Source organism: Dipodomys merriami, unplaced genomic scaffold (genome assembly GCF_024711535.1).
Source record: "Dipodomys merriami isolate MVZ:Mamm:240054 unplaced genomic scaffold, mDipMer1.0.p SCAF_128, whole genome shotgun sequence".
In the NCBI taxonomy this organism is placed as follows: Eukaryota; Metazoa; Chordata; class Mammalia; order Rodentia; family Heteromyidae; genus Dipodomys; species Dipodomys merriami.
Genome location: NW_027202582.1, coordinates 308088 through 321534, shown reverse-complemented (window position 1 = coordinate 321534; position 13447 = coordinate 308088). Strand labels below are relative to the sequence as shown.

Genomic DNA, 13447 nt, shown 5'->3' with positions numbered 1-13447 from the left:
TTAGAGGCTTCATGTTGACAATCTTTCATATTTCTAATTTTTTGCTGCTTTGCATGTTTTTGCGCAATTTTAGGTTAGAAGATTTTAAATGGTTAAAAATTTTATTGTAAAGATGCTATACAAGGGCTGGGAAGGTGGCTCAGTGGTAGAGTGCTTGCCTTGCATGCATGAGGTCCAGGGTTTGATTCCTCAGCACCACATAAGCAGAAAAAGCCGGAAGTGGCGCTGTGGCTTGAATGGTAGAGCGCTAGCTTTGAGCTGAAGAGCTCAGGGACAGCGCCCAGGCCCAAAGTACAAGCCCCATGATTGGAAAAAAAAAGAAAAAAGATGCTATACAGAGGGGTTACAGTTACAGGTTAGAGGCTTTAATGTCCATTTTTCAGTTGAAGTATTTTCAGTGACAGGGCAGGATGGAGTGATAGCAGATTTCAGGTATAGTTTTTTACTACTGGACTGGGGGTGTAGCTCAGTAGCTGTATATTTGCCCCAAGTGGTGAAGGGACTTGGCCCAGTTTTGTGAGAGGGGAGAGATTGATCTGCTGAAGCAACTACAATGGATAGATAAAACCACTAGGGAAATACAATAATAAGTAATTAAAAACAACCACCACCAACTATACTAATCTTAGAGGGGGAAAGAAAGCAAAGAGACATTGAGACTATGAAGATACCAAATAAGGGTAGGAATGGAAGGAAATTAGGAGGAATTACAGCACTAAGTAGTGTAAGAAATACTGAGAAATAAAAATGGCAATAGATAGCCTGGTGGTGGTGACTCACACCTATGAGTCTAGCTACTCTGAAGACTGAAGTTCAAAGCCTGCCCAGGCAAAGTAGTTGGTGAGACTTTTATCTCCAATTAGCCACCAGAAAACTGCAAGTAGAGTTGTGAATTAAATAAATGTAACAATAAAATTCTGTGGTGGGCCTCTCATCAATTATGTTCAGGGGAAAGGAATAAAAAGTCAGAGTGCTTTTAACTTCTTTCAAATAGGAATATACATGTCCAATGCTTTTAGCACAGTTCATCTTTTGTAGGGAGCCAAAAGGGAGTCTCTCAACATGATAGGCTTGACTATCTCACTGGAACATCTTGAGGCTGTTTACAGAATCCCATCTTTTCATCCTGGCCAAGAAAACACCCTGTAGCCGCTAACGACCACCTTCTCACCCTGCCCTAAGCAAACATGCTGCAGCTGCTACGGCCAATGAAAAAGCTTCCTTAACAACCAATGAAAAAGCTTCCTTATTCTAAGCATATAAATACCCCTGTGTGAAAAATAAAAATCTGCAGCTTGATCAGAATCCTTGTCTTGCTGTCATTCTTCGTGTCTCTTGTCCCTTCATTCCTTCTCGCTTAGGTTCATTGCCCTCATTGAAGTCCTGCGGGTCGGGACAACTGGCACCCAACGTGGGGCACGAGCCTCTGACTAAGGAAGGAACGCCGTCCTCCGGGAAAACTTGGCCAAGTACAGTCCGAGATGGCCTCGACAGACCCCGCTGAGAGACAGATCCAGGAGGTAGTGAAGACGAAGCAAGGTGAGTGACCCACCATGGGACAAGCAATATCGTTACATGATCTATTTCTGTCAGACCTCAAGGAGGCCCTCAAGACACAGGGAACGCGGATTAAGAAAAAGGATTTAGAATTATTTTTCTCATTCATAGAGGACGTGTGTCCTTGGTTCCCCTTTGAAGGAATCATAGATGCAAAAAGATGGCAAAGAGTAGGAGATTGTTTAACAGATTATTATGAAATCTTTGGTTCGGAAAAGGTTCCTGCGACCACCTTTTCCTATTGGAATTTGATTAATGACATTTTAAAATGTTCTCTATTTGATAGTGGAATTTTAAAACTTGTAAAAACGGGCGAGGAGGTTCTCCAACATGCCTCTCGCCCCCCCCCCCCCGCCCCCGCGGCTTGCCCATCGGTTGTATTAGATATACCTGCTGGTCAATTTACTGAAAATCCTGTTCAAAAATCTAAAACCTCCCTAAAATATCTTGAAACTCCCTCTCAAAAGGTAGATGAACATTTTTATCCTGTACCCCAGGCTGCCCGTTCCCCTCAGGATAATTTAAATCCCGAGGAGAAGGCCACCCTGGAAGAGGAGGCGGCCCAATATCGTCAGTCTGATTGGCCCCCTTACTCAGTCACCCCCTACCTCAGACTAAATGCTCTATCCCAAATATTCCGCATCCTTCCTATGCGCCCCCTTCCTTTTGTAGCCTGGCCCTTCAAGGGCCCACTGCCCCTCCAGATCCAGATGTTTTTTCTCTCCCCGCTTTACCTAACCTGGCCCCTTTACGCGAGTCCCTTCAACATAGGCGTGAACACCTTCAACTTTTAAAAGAACTGCGGTCCCTTGATTATGAACTCTGCACACTGGCCTTGGCTGATATGTGTGCCCTTATTCTTGGAAGAGCCTCTGCTACCTTACAAGGTGTCCAAGTTTTTCCTGGTATTATTGATAATGATTATACAGGAGAAATAAAAATTTTGGCCATGGCCATTAATGGAATTGCAGTTATTCCAGTGGAACTAGGCTTGCACAATTGGTACTGCTCCCATTAAATTCAGGGGGTTCTTCCACTGCTCAGACCACACCGCGAGGAACTGCTTCTTTGGGGTCTTCTGATGTGTATTGGGTTCAGCCTATCACTCAAAAAAGACCCACCCTCACCCTATGAATTGAAGGAAAGGAGTTTCAGGAAATTTTGGATACTGGTGCAGATGCCACAGTTATTTCCCAAAAATATTGGCCACCAAGTTGGCCCCTTACCTTGTCCCTAACTGACCTTAAAGGTATAGGGCAGTCAAAAAACCCTTTGGTCAGCTCCAGGGTTCTTAATTGGACTGACAAAGAGGGCAATAGGGGAACTGTTACTCCTTTTGTTGTTCCTGACCTCCCTGTTAACCTATGGGGCCGGGGTATCTTGACCCAGATGGAAGTTATTCTTGCTAGTCCCAATTCTGTGGTTACACATCAAATGCTCCGTATGGATTTTGTCCCTGGTACGGGTCTTGGAAAATCAGGACAAGGAATCATTGAGCCCATCCAAACTACCCAAAAAACAGATAAACATGGGCTTGGGTATTCGGATTTTTAGTATCGGCCCCAAGGTGGCTGCCAGAACGCTTGATAAAACAGATGATTGGCTTATCACAACCCAGGGGAAACCTTTCTCCTCCCCCCCCCCCCCCCCCGAGAATGATGCCTTTTCTCTTACAGATGCAGGTAGAACTCCAGATGTGGACCCTCCGGTTTGAATTTATTAAATAACAGATTAATCTTTTGGCTTCTAAGCCCATACAGGTTCATCACCATTGCCTTGACATGGCAGACCAAGGCATTGAGATCTAGGATTTACCCCAGGCTTTTAATTAGTGTTTTGCCATGAGCTTGTTCCAGTGGGAACCCCTCCCTTCCTTTTTCTTATTTAGAAAACCCTTCTCCTTATTCATAACTCCTGACCATTCAATGGGCAAGACCTATTGCGCACTTGCCATAAGGGATAGGTTCGCCCCTCCTCCTATAGGCCCCTCCGCTTGGGGGAGGATGCACCTATGGGAGGAAGAAAAAATGCTCAAATCAAGGGTTCAGGTAAGACTGCAGGGGGATGGATCCGCGAGACCCCAAAACCCAAGACCCCTGAGTGGCAAGCTCTGGTGCATGACGGTTGGCATGCATACCCACAAGCCGTCTCCTCAAAAAACATGCCAGGGCCTGTAAAATTCCCCTCCCCGAGTGAGGACGCTCACTCGGGAGCAGAGAAAAACCCTGGGCCCTTAGAGGAATAGAGCCTCTGTCACCCCCTTAAAAAGAGCACCCTACAATTGATGGTAAACTTTCTAAATAAGAAAGGGGGAGATGTCGGAAGCCAAAAGGGAGTCTTTCAACATGATAGGCTTGACTATCTCACTGGAACATCTTGAGGCTGTTAACAGAATCCGATCTTTTCATCCTGCCCCAAGCAAACACCCTGTAGCTGCTAAGGACCACCTTTTCACCCTGCCCTAAGCAAACATCCTGCAGCTGCTACGGCCAATGAAAAAGCTTTCTTAACGGCCAATGAACAAGCTTCCTTATTCTAAGCATATAAATACCCCTGTGTGAAAAATAAAAATTTGCAGCTTGATCAGAATCCTTGTCTTGCTGTCATTCTTCATGTCTCTTGTCCCTTCATTCCCTCTTGCTTAGGTTCATTGCCCTCGTTGAAGTCCTTCGGGTCGGGACAATCTTTGTCACTAAGGAGTACACATGTTGGGCTATGTCTTCCCTGTGTCTTATAACCAACAGCCATCTCACTCACCTCCACAGTTAGCTTGTCTCTATAATTCTTCATTCCATTTATGCGCGCAGCTCTCCACAGCTCCTTTAAGGCTTCCTGGGGTTTGTTGGTGCTAATCAGCCACCGAGCAGACTCTGCCAGACACCTGACCAAAGACGATGATGGAAGTGTAGTCAACTCTCACACGGTCACTTTCACTCCCCCTTCAACCTTCAGATTCCTTTCTCCTTCATTCTCATCCCTTCCATTTATTCAGGTGGACCAAGAACTAGCATCATGCGTCATGTGTCATCATACCTCGGGAAACAGGAAATGACCTCTGCACATGATATGCTGGGCTTCCGGGAATGCAGGCCTGGAGTCATGCTGACTCCATGCTGAGTTCTGTGAAAACTGACTACCCAGCTCACAGAGCTGGTGTATGAGGGACACTCATATTTCCCTGAAATATGGATACCCCAATTAATTATTATTAATTTTTACTAAATGTCTCATTCAGATGGGAGCCAGTTCTGATCCTCATGGCTGTGGTAACTTTTGGAACACCAGCAAGATAAACCGGCCTTAGTTTAATGAGGGCACAGAATTACAAAGATTTGTGGAGGACAAATGTCACAATGGATGAGTTTGCTAAAGGACACATGCTGTTTATCTGGATTTTGCTCACAGTATTAATGAAATCTACAGTCACTTCTGAGGATCACTCCTAACTCAATAGGCTTTCTGTCCTGAACTAACACCATAACCCTTCCCTCCCCCCGCCCCCCATTCCCCCATTGGCTTGAACTCTGGGCCTGGGTGCTGTCCCTCAGCTCTTCAGCTCAAGGGTAGTGCTCTACCACTTGAGCCACAGTGCTGCTTCTGGTTTTCTAGTGGTTTATTGGAGATAAAAGAGTTTCAGGACTTTCCTGTCCATGCTGGCTTTGAACTGTGATCCTCAGATCTCAGCCTCCTGAGTAGCTAGGATTACAGGCATGAGCCACTGGTGCCCGGCTATGTGTTTATTTATTTTTATTTATCATCAGTTATGGGGCCTGAACTCTGGGCCTGGGCGCTGTCCCTGAGCTTTTTAGCTCAAAGCTAGCGCTCTACCACTTGAGCCACAATGCCACTTCCCACCATAGCTCTTTTTTTTTTTTTTTTGGGTCCGGTCGTGGAGCCTGAACTCTGGGCCTGGGTGCTGTCCCTCAGCTCTTCAGCTCAAGGCTAGCGCTCTACCACTTGAGCCACAGCACCACTTCTGGCTTTTTTTCTTTTTGCTTATGTGGTGCCAAGGAATTGAACCCAGGGCTTCATGCTTGCAAGGCAAACGCTCTACCACTGAGCCACCTTCCCAGCCCCCAATCATAGCTCTTTTTAAACCTTCTGAAATCTCTTTAAGGAGAGGAAAGGAAGGGATCCAAAAACAAAGGATGTAAGTTATCCATTCTGCCTATGGTTTTCAACTGAGGAATCCATATTGCTCCATAATTGAACAGTACTAGAGGGACATTTGCTTCTCAATTCTGTCACCTAATATCACCTCCAAAGACAATAATCATTAAGGTTTCCATTATGTTTTCCTTCCCAAACCACATATACAAATGAAAACTACTGACAATGAAATACCATCCTCAAATGTTTTCCCCATGAAGGAAAATACATTTGCAAAAGTTCAATTACCATCTTAACACTTTTGGTCCATAGAATTGCTTATTTTTTAGTAATTAGAGTATATTATTATAACCATACTGCATTTTATATGTGCTTATACTAAATTAAATTTTATAATTTGAAAATAGTGAGATATATTTTATCTATTACAGAATCTTCCATTATTTAGTTTTTTGAATTTTATTAGCCACAATCCCAGCCCTTTACACAGGAATTTTATCTCTTGAATCATTTTTTTCAGCATAAAACTTTTTTTTTAATTTTTAAATTTTTTATTTTATATATATATTTATTGTGAAAATATTGTACAGAGGGGTTACAATTACATGGGCAAGATAATGAGTACATTTCTTATCAAGTATTGTAGCCTCCTCCTTTGTTTCCCCTTCCCATCCCTTCCCATCTTCCCCATGCCCCCCCACCCAGTCTTGAATCATTTTTAGGATAACTGTATCTCTTGCAATATGCAGATACAGTTTCACAAAGGTATTTGCTTATAATAGTAAAGTGAAGTATAATACTTTTTTTTGTCGGTCCTGGGGCTTGAAATCTGGGCCTGGGCACTGTCCCTCAGCTCTTCACTCAAGGCCAGCGCTCTACCGCTTGAGCCACAATGCCACTTCCAGTTTTCTAGTGGTTTTTATTGGAGATAAGAGTCTCACAGACTTTCCTGCCAGGGCCGGCTTTGAATTGTGATTCTCAGATCTCAGTCTCCTGAGTAGCTAGGATTACAGGCATGAGCCAACCAGCACCTGGCTTATAATACTTTTTGTTCCAATGTTCAAGTCACACATAGCTATGAATAAGGAGAGTAAAATATCAGAAGTTGATCAAGAATCCAATTGAATTTCTTGTATCTCTCATCCAGGATCTCAGATCTCTTAAAAAAGAAAGTTCAGGGCTGTGAAGGTGGCTCAGTGGTAGAGTGCTTGCCTTGCATGCATGAGGCCCTAGATTCGATTCCTCAGCACCACATACACAGAAAAAGCCAGAAGTGGCACTGTGGCTCAAGTGGCAGAGCATTAGCCTTGAGCTGAAGAGCTGAGGGACAGTGCCAGGCCCAGATTTCAGGCCCTACAACCAACAACAACAACAACAAAAAAAAAAAAAAAAGAAAGAAAGAAAAAAAAAGAAAAATGGAAAACAAAAGAAAGTTCATACCTTGTGAACAGAAGTAGGAAGAAGATGGGTATAGACAGTGCAAGCTGAAGGATGTGCCAGTTTCGAACAAAATAAGCCAGCCCTCCCAATAATATTTGTCCTAAGCTGGCAGAACAGGTTAAGAGGACCATCGCCATGGCTTGGAATTTGCGTCCTGTCCATTCTACAACTGAAAGACAAGTGAATTTTCATCCCAAACCATGGTAGGGTATTAAGTTCACCTTCAAGGCAAGGAAAATGCTCATGGTGGGAAGACATACTTACCGAGCATGGAGCTGTTCATCAAGATGCCCATGCTGGACACACCAGCCAGGAAGCGCAGGACACAGTAAAGGAGGAAGGTGGGAGCAAAGGCTGCGCATGTGTCAGCAATGGCCAAATTCAACACACAGCTGATGATAATTAGCCTCCTTCCAAACCTGAGGAAAAGATAAAGTTCAGATGGTGGGAACTGGAACAGCTGTTGCATAAGGAAACACAAAGAAAGTTGGTTTGTTTGTTTGTTTGTTTGTTTGTTTTTGGTCAGTGGGGGCTTGAACTCTGGGCCTGGGCGCTGTCCCTGAGCTCTTCAGCTCAAGGCGAGCACTCTACCACTTGAGCCACAGTGCCACTTCTGACGTTTCTTCTTTATGTGGTACTGAGGAATTGAACCCAGGGCCTCATGCATGCAAAGCAAGCACCCTACCACGGAGCCACCTTCCCAGCCACAAGGGAAGTTTTTGTTATTTTTTGGTCAGTCATGGGGCCTGAACTCTGGGCCTGGGCGCTGTCCCTCAGCTCCTCAGTTCGACTAGCATTCTACCACTTGAGCCACAGCGCCATTTCCGGCTTCTGCTTATGTGGTGCTGAGGAATCCAACCTGGGCCTCATGCATGCAAGGCAAGTACACTACCACTGAGCCACCTTACCAAGGGAAGTTTTTTTTAAAACCACAAATAATGAGAAATAACCACATCTGACTTTTTGATGGTTAATAGGAGATAAGCATGCCATGGACCTTCCTGCCTGGGCTAGCTATGACCCACAATTCTCCAAGCCATGGGAATGGCTCTTTCATTGTGTTCTGCTGGCTTAGGACAGAAAATCTTGGGAGACTTGGCTTATTTTATTCGAGATTGACACATCCTTCAGCTGGCACTGTTTATGCCCATCTTTTTTTTTTCCCCTGACACTTGGGCATGAACTCAGAGCCTGGGAGCTTTCCCCAAGCTTCTTTTGCTCAAGGGTAGTGCTCTACCATTCTGAGCCACAGCGCCACTTCTGGTTTTTTTCTGAGTAGTTTACAGGAGATAAGCATGTCGCGGACTTTCCTGCCTGTGCTAGCTTTGAACCATGATCCTCTGATCTCAGCTTCATGAGTAGCTAGGATTACAGGCATGAATCCCTTGCACCCAGCTATCTTTTCCTTATTTCTGTTCACAAGGCATAAGCTTTCTTCTTTCTTCAGGGACCCTATGATGAGAGACACAAGAAATTTATTTTGATTCTTGATCAACACTTGATATTGTGTTCTCCTCATTCATATCTATGTGTGACTTAAGAAACAGGACAAATAGTACTGTCAGGTAAAATAGAGGAGGCTGAAGTAAGTTCAAATTTAAATTGCAAAAAGAAGTGCCACTGTCCATGTTTGTAAACATGACCTGTGTATATGAAAGGTGCTTCTCCCATTGGTAAACAGTAGTTTAACTACTCATTCACACCATCGGAGGTAAGTTATAATACTGGAACTTCTAATACATTTAATACAGGTACTTAAATACATGGACTTAGCCTAGCATATTGTCTACACAATAAAGTATCAAAATCAGATGTGGAACTCTAGGACTGTACATTTCTTGACCAAAGCAATGGGAACACTGGGGAAACAACACATGGGATTTTTTCTCATGAGTGGCATCAGAATCATCCTCTGCTGAATTTGGAGTTCTTGGTCGTGAACAACATGCCACTTTCAAGAACAGGAAGGAAGGAAGTCCCAGTGCAGAGCAAAGAATGCTCAGAAAATCTGCAGAGGAAAACACTAAATAAGATGAGGAATGAAGAACTATAACAGGGAAAGTCTGTAGAAAAAAAGAAAGGAAAATGGAGTTCTGACTTTCATAGACTTATAGGAAGTCACAAAACAGTTTCAGTCAAAATGCAAATATGTATAGATTCGCATGTCGATGACATACCTATACTTATGGCTGCTCAAGAGGCTGAGATCTGAGAATCACAGTTCAAAGCCTATCCAGCCAGGACGGCCCATGAGCCTATCTCTACTGATCCATAAAAAGCCAGAAGTGGAGGTGTGACTCAAGAGTAGAGCACTAAACCTTGAGCAAAAATAATGCTCAGGGATAGCATTCAGGCCCTGAACTCAAATCCCAGTGCCGTCATAAAAAAGCAAGCAAGCAAGCAAGCAAGCTATACTTGAGAAACTACACATTAGTTTAGAACAGCATAGGGAAAACACTAGAAGAACCCCTTCTTGAGAGGAAGAGGCTGGAATGCTTCTATGTTAGGTGATAAAGAGATTCAACCAACAATTTATTATATTTATTATATTACATATAATATATACTATAATGTATGTAATTATATGATATATAATAATATAATATATATAATATTTACTTTTTTTCTCATTCAAGATTCTGTCTTTAAGCTGGGCGCCGCTGGCTCATGTCTGTAATCCTAGCTACACTGGAGGCTGAGATCTGAGGATGGGGGTTCAAAGCCAGCCTGGGCAGGAAAGTCCGTGAGACTCTTTGTTTTTTTGCCGGGCTTTTTCTGTTTATGTGGTGCTGAGGAATCGAACCCAGGGCCTCATGCTTGCAAGGCATGCACTCTACCGCTGAGCTACCTTCCCAGCCCCAAGTCCAAGAGACTCTTATCTCCAATAAACTACTAGAAAACCGGAAGTGGTGCTGTGGCTCAAGTGGTAGAGCGCTACCCTTGAGCTAAAGAGCTCAGGGACAGCGCCCAGGCCCAGAGTTCAAGCCCCACAACCAACAACAACAAAAAGTTCTGCCTTTAATTTCTAATATTTTGCTTATAATATATCTCAGTGTAGGATATAGACATTATCTACTTAGATTTTATTGAGCCTCTTTGGATTTATTTGTGGTTTCCCACTGATAGGGCGCATTTTCTTCAAATCTCTATCCATTTCTCTCTTCTTCTGAGACTATCATAACATATATGTAGGTCTGCCTCATGCTATCCCTGAGTCCTTTGTGTGCTAGCCACCTTTAACCTTCTTTCGTGGATTAGCCTTCTTTTCTTTTCCTTTTTTTTTTTTTGGTCAGTCCTGGGGCTTGAAATTAGGGCCTGTACAATGTCCCTGAGATCCTTTTTCTCAAGGCTAGTGCTCTACCACTTGAACCACACAATACCACTTTGGCTTTTTCTGAGTAGTTTACAGAAGATAAGTCTCATGGGCTTTCCTGCCCAGGCTGGCTTTGAACCATGATCCTCAGATCTCAGCCTCCTGAGTAGCGAGGATTACAGGACACCAGCACCTGACATTAACTGCTTGATCATTTCTACTGCTTTGTTTTTTCATGTCTATCCCTGGATTCTTATACTGGGTCTCAGCTTCCACTGAATCTCTCTAGTGACAATTTTAATCGATTCATTTCAAGTTTTTGTTTTTTGGTCTGTTGTGGGGCTTGAACTCTGGGCTTGGGCGCTGTCCCTCAGCTCTTCAACTCAAAGCAAGTGCTCTACCACTTCAGCCAAAGCTCCACTTTCGTTTTCTAGTAGTTTATCGGAGATAAGAGTCTCACAGACTTTCCTGCCTGGGCTGGCTTTGAACTGTGATCCTCAGATCTCAGCCTCCTGTGTAGCTAGGATTACAGGCGTGAGCCACTGGCACCCAGCTTCAAGTTTTGATCTCAGATTCTAGTATATGCCTCTCTACAATTCCTAGCTTAGTACTGATATTATTACTTTTCATACATTATTGTCATAATGTCTTTATGTCTTCATACATCTTTTAGCTTATCTTTTTGAATATGCTTAAAATACTTGTTTGGAAGTGTTTCTCTAAGAAATTGGATGTCTGTGCTTTTCAGAGACCTTGGGGCATAGTTTTCATTGAATGGACTGTTTTTCTTCTTTATATATTGTGATTTGGTTGTTTTTGAAAACATTTGGTTAATATGATACAGAGATTTGGGAATGTTGATCCTCTATCTTTCACATAGTTTTCTCTCTGTCTCTCTCTGTGTGTGTGTATGTGTGTGTGTGTGTGTGTGTGTGTGTGTGTTTCCTATTGTGCAAACATGTAGCATTCTATATTGCCCGTGACTTTACCAGCCTTATTCTGCAGACTACTTTTTGTCATTTGTAGGCACTAAAGCCTTTGTGTTTCTGATCATGTTCATCTAAACTTTTGACACGTGTTTCTTTGAATGCTCAAAGACCTTTTGTGGCAGGCTGATTTTTTTTTTAAATAAGAACTTCTGGCGGACAAATTTACTCTGAGGCTGGAGCTTCTCCAATGTGTGCATTGAAAATCTTTTTTTTTCCCCATGGACCTTGAACTCAGGGCCTGAGTGCTGTCCCTGAGACTCTTTGTGCTCAAGGCTAGTGTGCTATCACTTGTGCCACAGTTTGCATCTGGCTTTTTCTGCGTAGTTTATTGGAAATTAGTGTCTCATAGACTTTCCTCCCTGAGCTGGCTTTTCTCAGTCTGCTAAGTAGCTAGGATTACAGGTATGAGCCACTCGCACCTGTGTTGCATTTAGGATCATCATACCCTGTAGCAGAGAGCACTGTGCACCAGATACTCACCTGTCTGATAAACAGCCACACAGAACATTTCCCACCAACATCCCAGCTGTCAACAGGAATTTATTTATTGAATTCAGTGACTGAAATTCACACACCAGGCCCCACTGAAAGAGAAGGACATGAGCACAACAGAGGTTATACTCTCAGCATAATCTGAGCAAAACTCACTAAGTTGATCTACAAGTTGAATGACACCACTTTTCGCTTTCGACCTAACAAGACTTCTCTCCTTTAGGTTACCACCTAACTTTCTCCAGCAAACTTACTTTAAATCAATAGGTTTCTTAAGGAAATGATTGCTTTGAATCCATGTTGAATTCATTGGGGGACCTTGAAGCATTTTCTGAATTCTGATTATCACAGGAGATCCTCCAGATGACTCCTCTAAAAGAAAATTGGGAGCATTGTGGATTTGCTCAATCTCCAGGAAGTTGCTAATTTGTAACCAAGTTCCTATAACATGGACTGAGCCAAATATTTAAAATGAAACACAAGTTATTTGTTTAAACACTTGTGTTTACAAAAATAAAAGCACTATACTAGGAGGGCTCTATCTGCTGTTGAATTCATTAGACGCATCATATATGTGTCTACGTTTAATAAAGATGCAGTCAATACTGACACAAAGATGAATCACTTTAAAGTGTTATTTCTAAACACCCAAACCCTGAACTCCCAACTGAAAATTGAAGCTTCCTACCTTGATCACGATGGTGGAGACAAAGGAGCTGCGGTCATACACCCAGCCGTCTACACAGGGCTCTGTTTCTGCCTCACTCAGGTTCCAGAAGGTGCTGTTCAGGTGGAGGAGCTGCCATTGGGGATGGACAAAGCGCCGGCACTTCTCTGGCCTGAGGTTGGAGTCGAGTGGGATGGAGATTCTCAGGAGGTCCTCCTGGCTGAGGAGCCCAGTGCCATTGTCAGAGAGCGTGCCATTGTCGAGGATGCGCACCCAGCAGCGGTGCTCAGGCACGGCTGCCGTGAAGTTCTCCAATAGAACATGAATGAAGGCCAATAAACTACACATCATAAGGAAAGCCAACTGAAGGATCTGGAATCTTCCCAGGCTTCCAACTTGATCCAGAATTTCCTGAAAGGCCATTGGGGCTAAATAAATATCTCTAGTGGGAGGCAAAAGTATAAAATCTAGACTGCTTAAGGAAAATTAGTGCCATTTCACAGGATACATGACGGGAGGTTGGTCCTGAACCAACTTCCTTTCTCTTCTGTAGCCAGGTGGTAGAATGAGTATCCTCTCATGATTATTTTTCAAGTCACCGAAATGTTTCACTGGTTGGCTTTCTCTAATTTTATCTGTTAAAGATCAACTTTCTGGAAAATAATTGTGTCCTGAGCAATGTTTCACATTCACCTGTGGACATTGATCTCCTGGTTCCCTGTAACAAACAGGCCTACTATTGATATGTAGTCTTTCACAAATAAATAATTTATAAGACTCAAATGTGAAGTGCTTTAAATTTTTATTTTTTATTTTTTTGTTGGCTTGAACTCTGGGCCTGGGTGCTGCCCCTGAGCTCTTCAGCTCAAGGCTAGCAGT

General features: G+C 43.2%; 1 protein-coding gene across 5 annotated transcripts in view; it reads right to left on the bottom strand.

Moving 5' to 3' along the window:
- Positions 1–13447, bottom strand: part of LOC138824233 (organic anion transporter 7-like) — a 30030-nt gene that overhangs the window by 14308 nt on the left and 2275 nt on the right. For 3 of the 5 annotated variants that reach the window (XM_070017914.1, XM_070017918.1, XM_070017917.1), the window contains exons 2-6: positions 12590–12979; positions 11890–11993; positions 7372–7526; positions 7108–7276; positions 4315–4438 (exon numbers count right to left, since the gene is read on the bottom strand). In XM_070017914.1, the coding sequence (XP_069874015.1) occupies positions 4315–4438; positions 7108–7276; positions 7372–7526; positions 11890–11993; positions 12590–12979 (942 nt within the window). Of the gene's footprint in view, positions 1–4314; positions 4439–7107; positions 7277–7371; positions 7527–11889; positions 11994–12589; positions 13287–13447 lie in introns of all 5 variants that reach the window. The other 2 variants (XM_070017915.1, XM_070017916.1) reach the window with 2 other exon arrangements.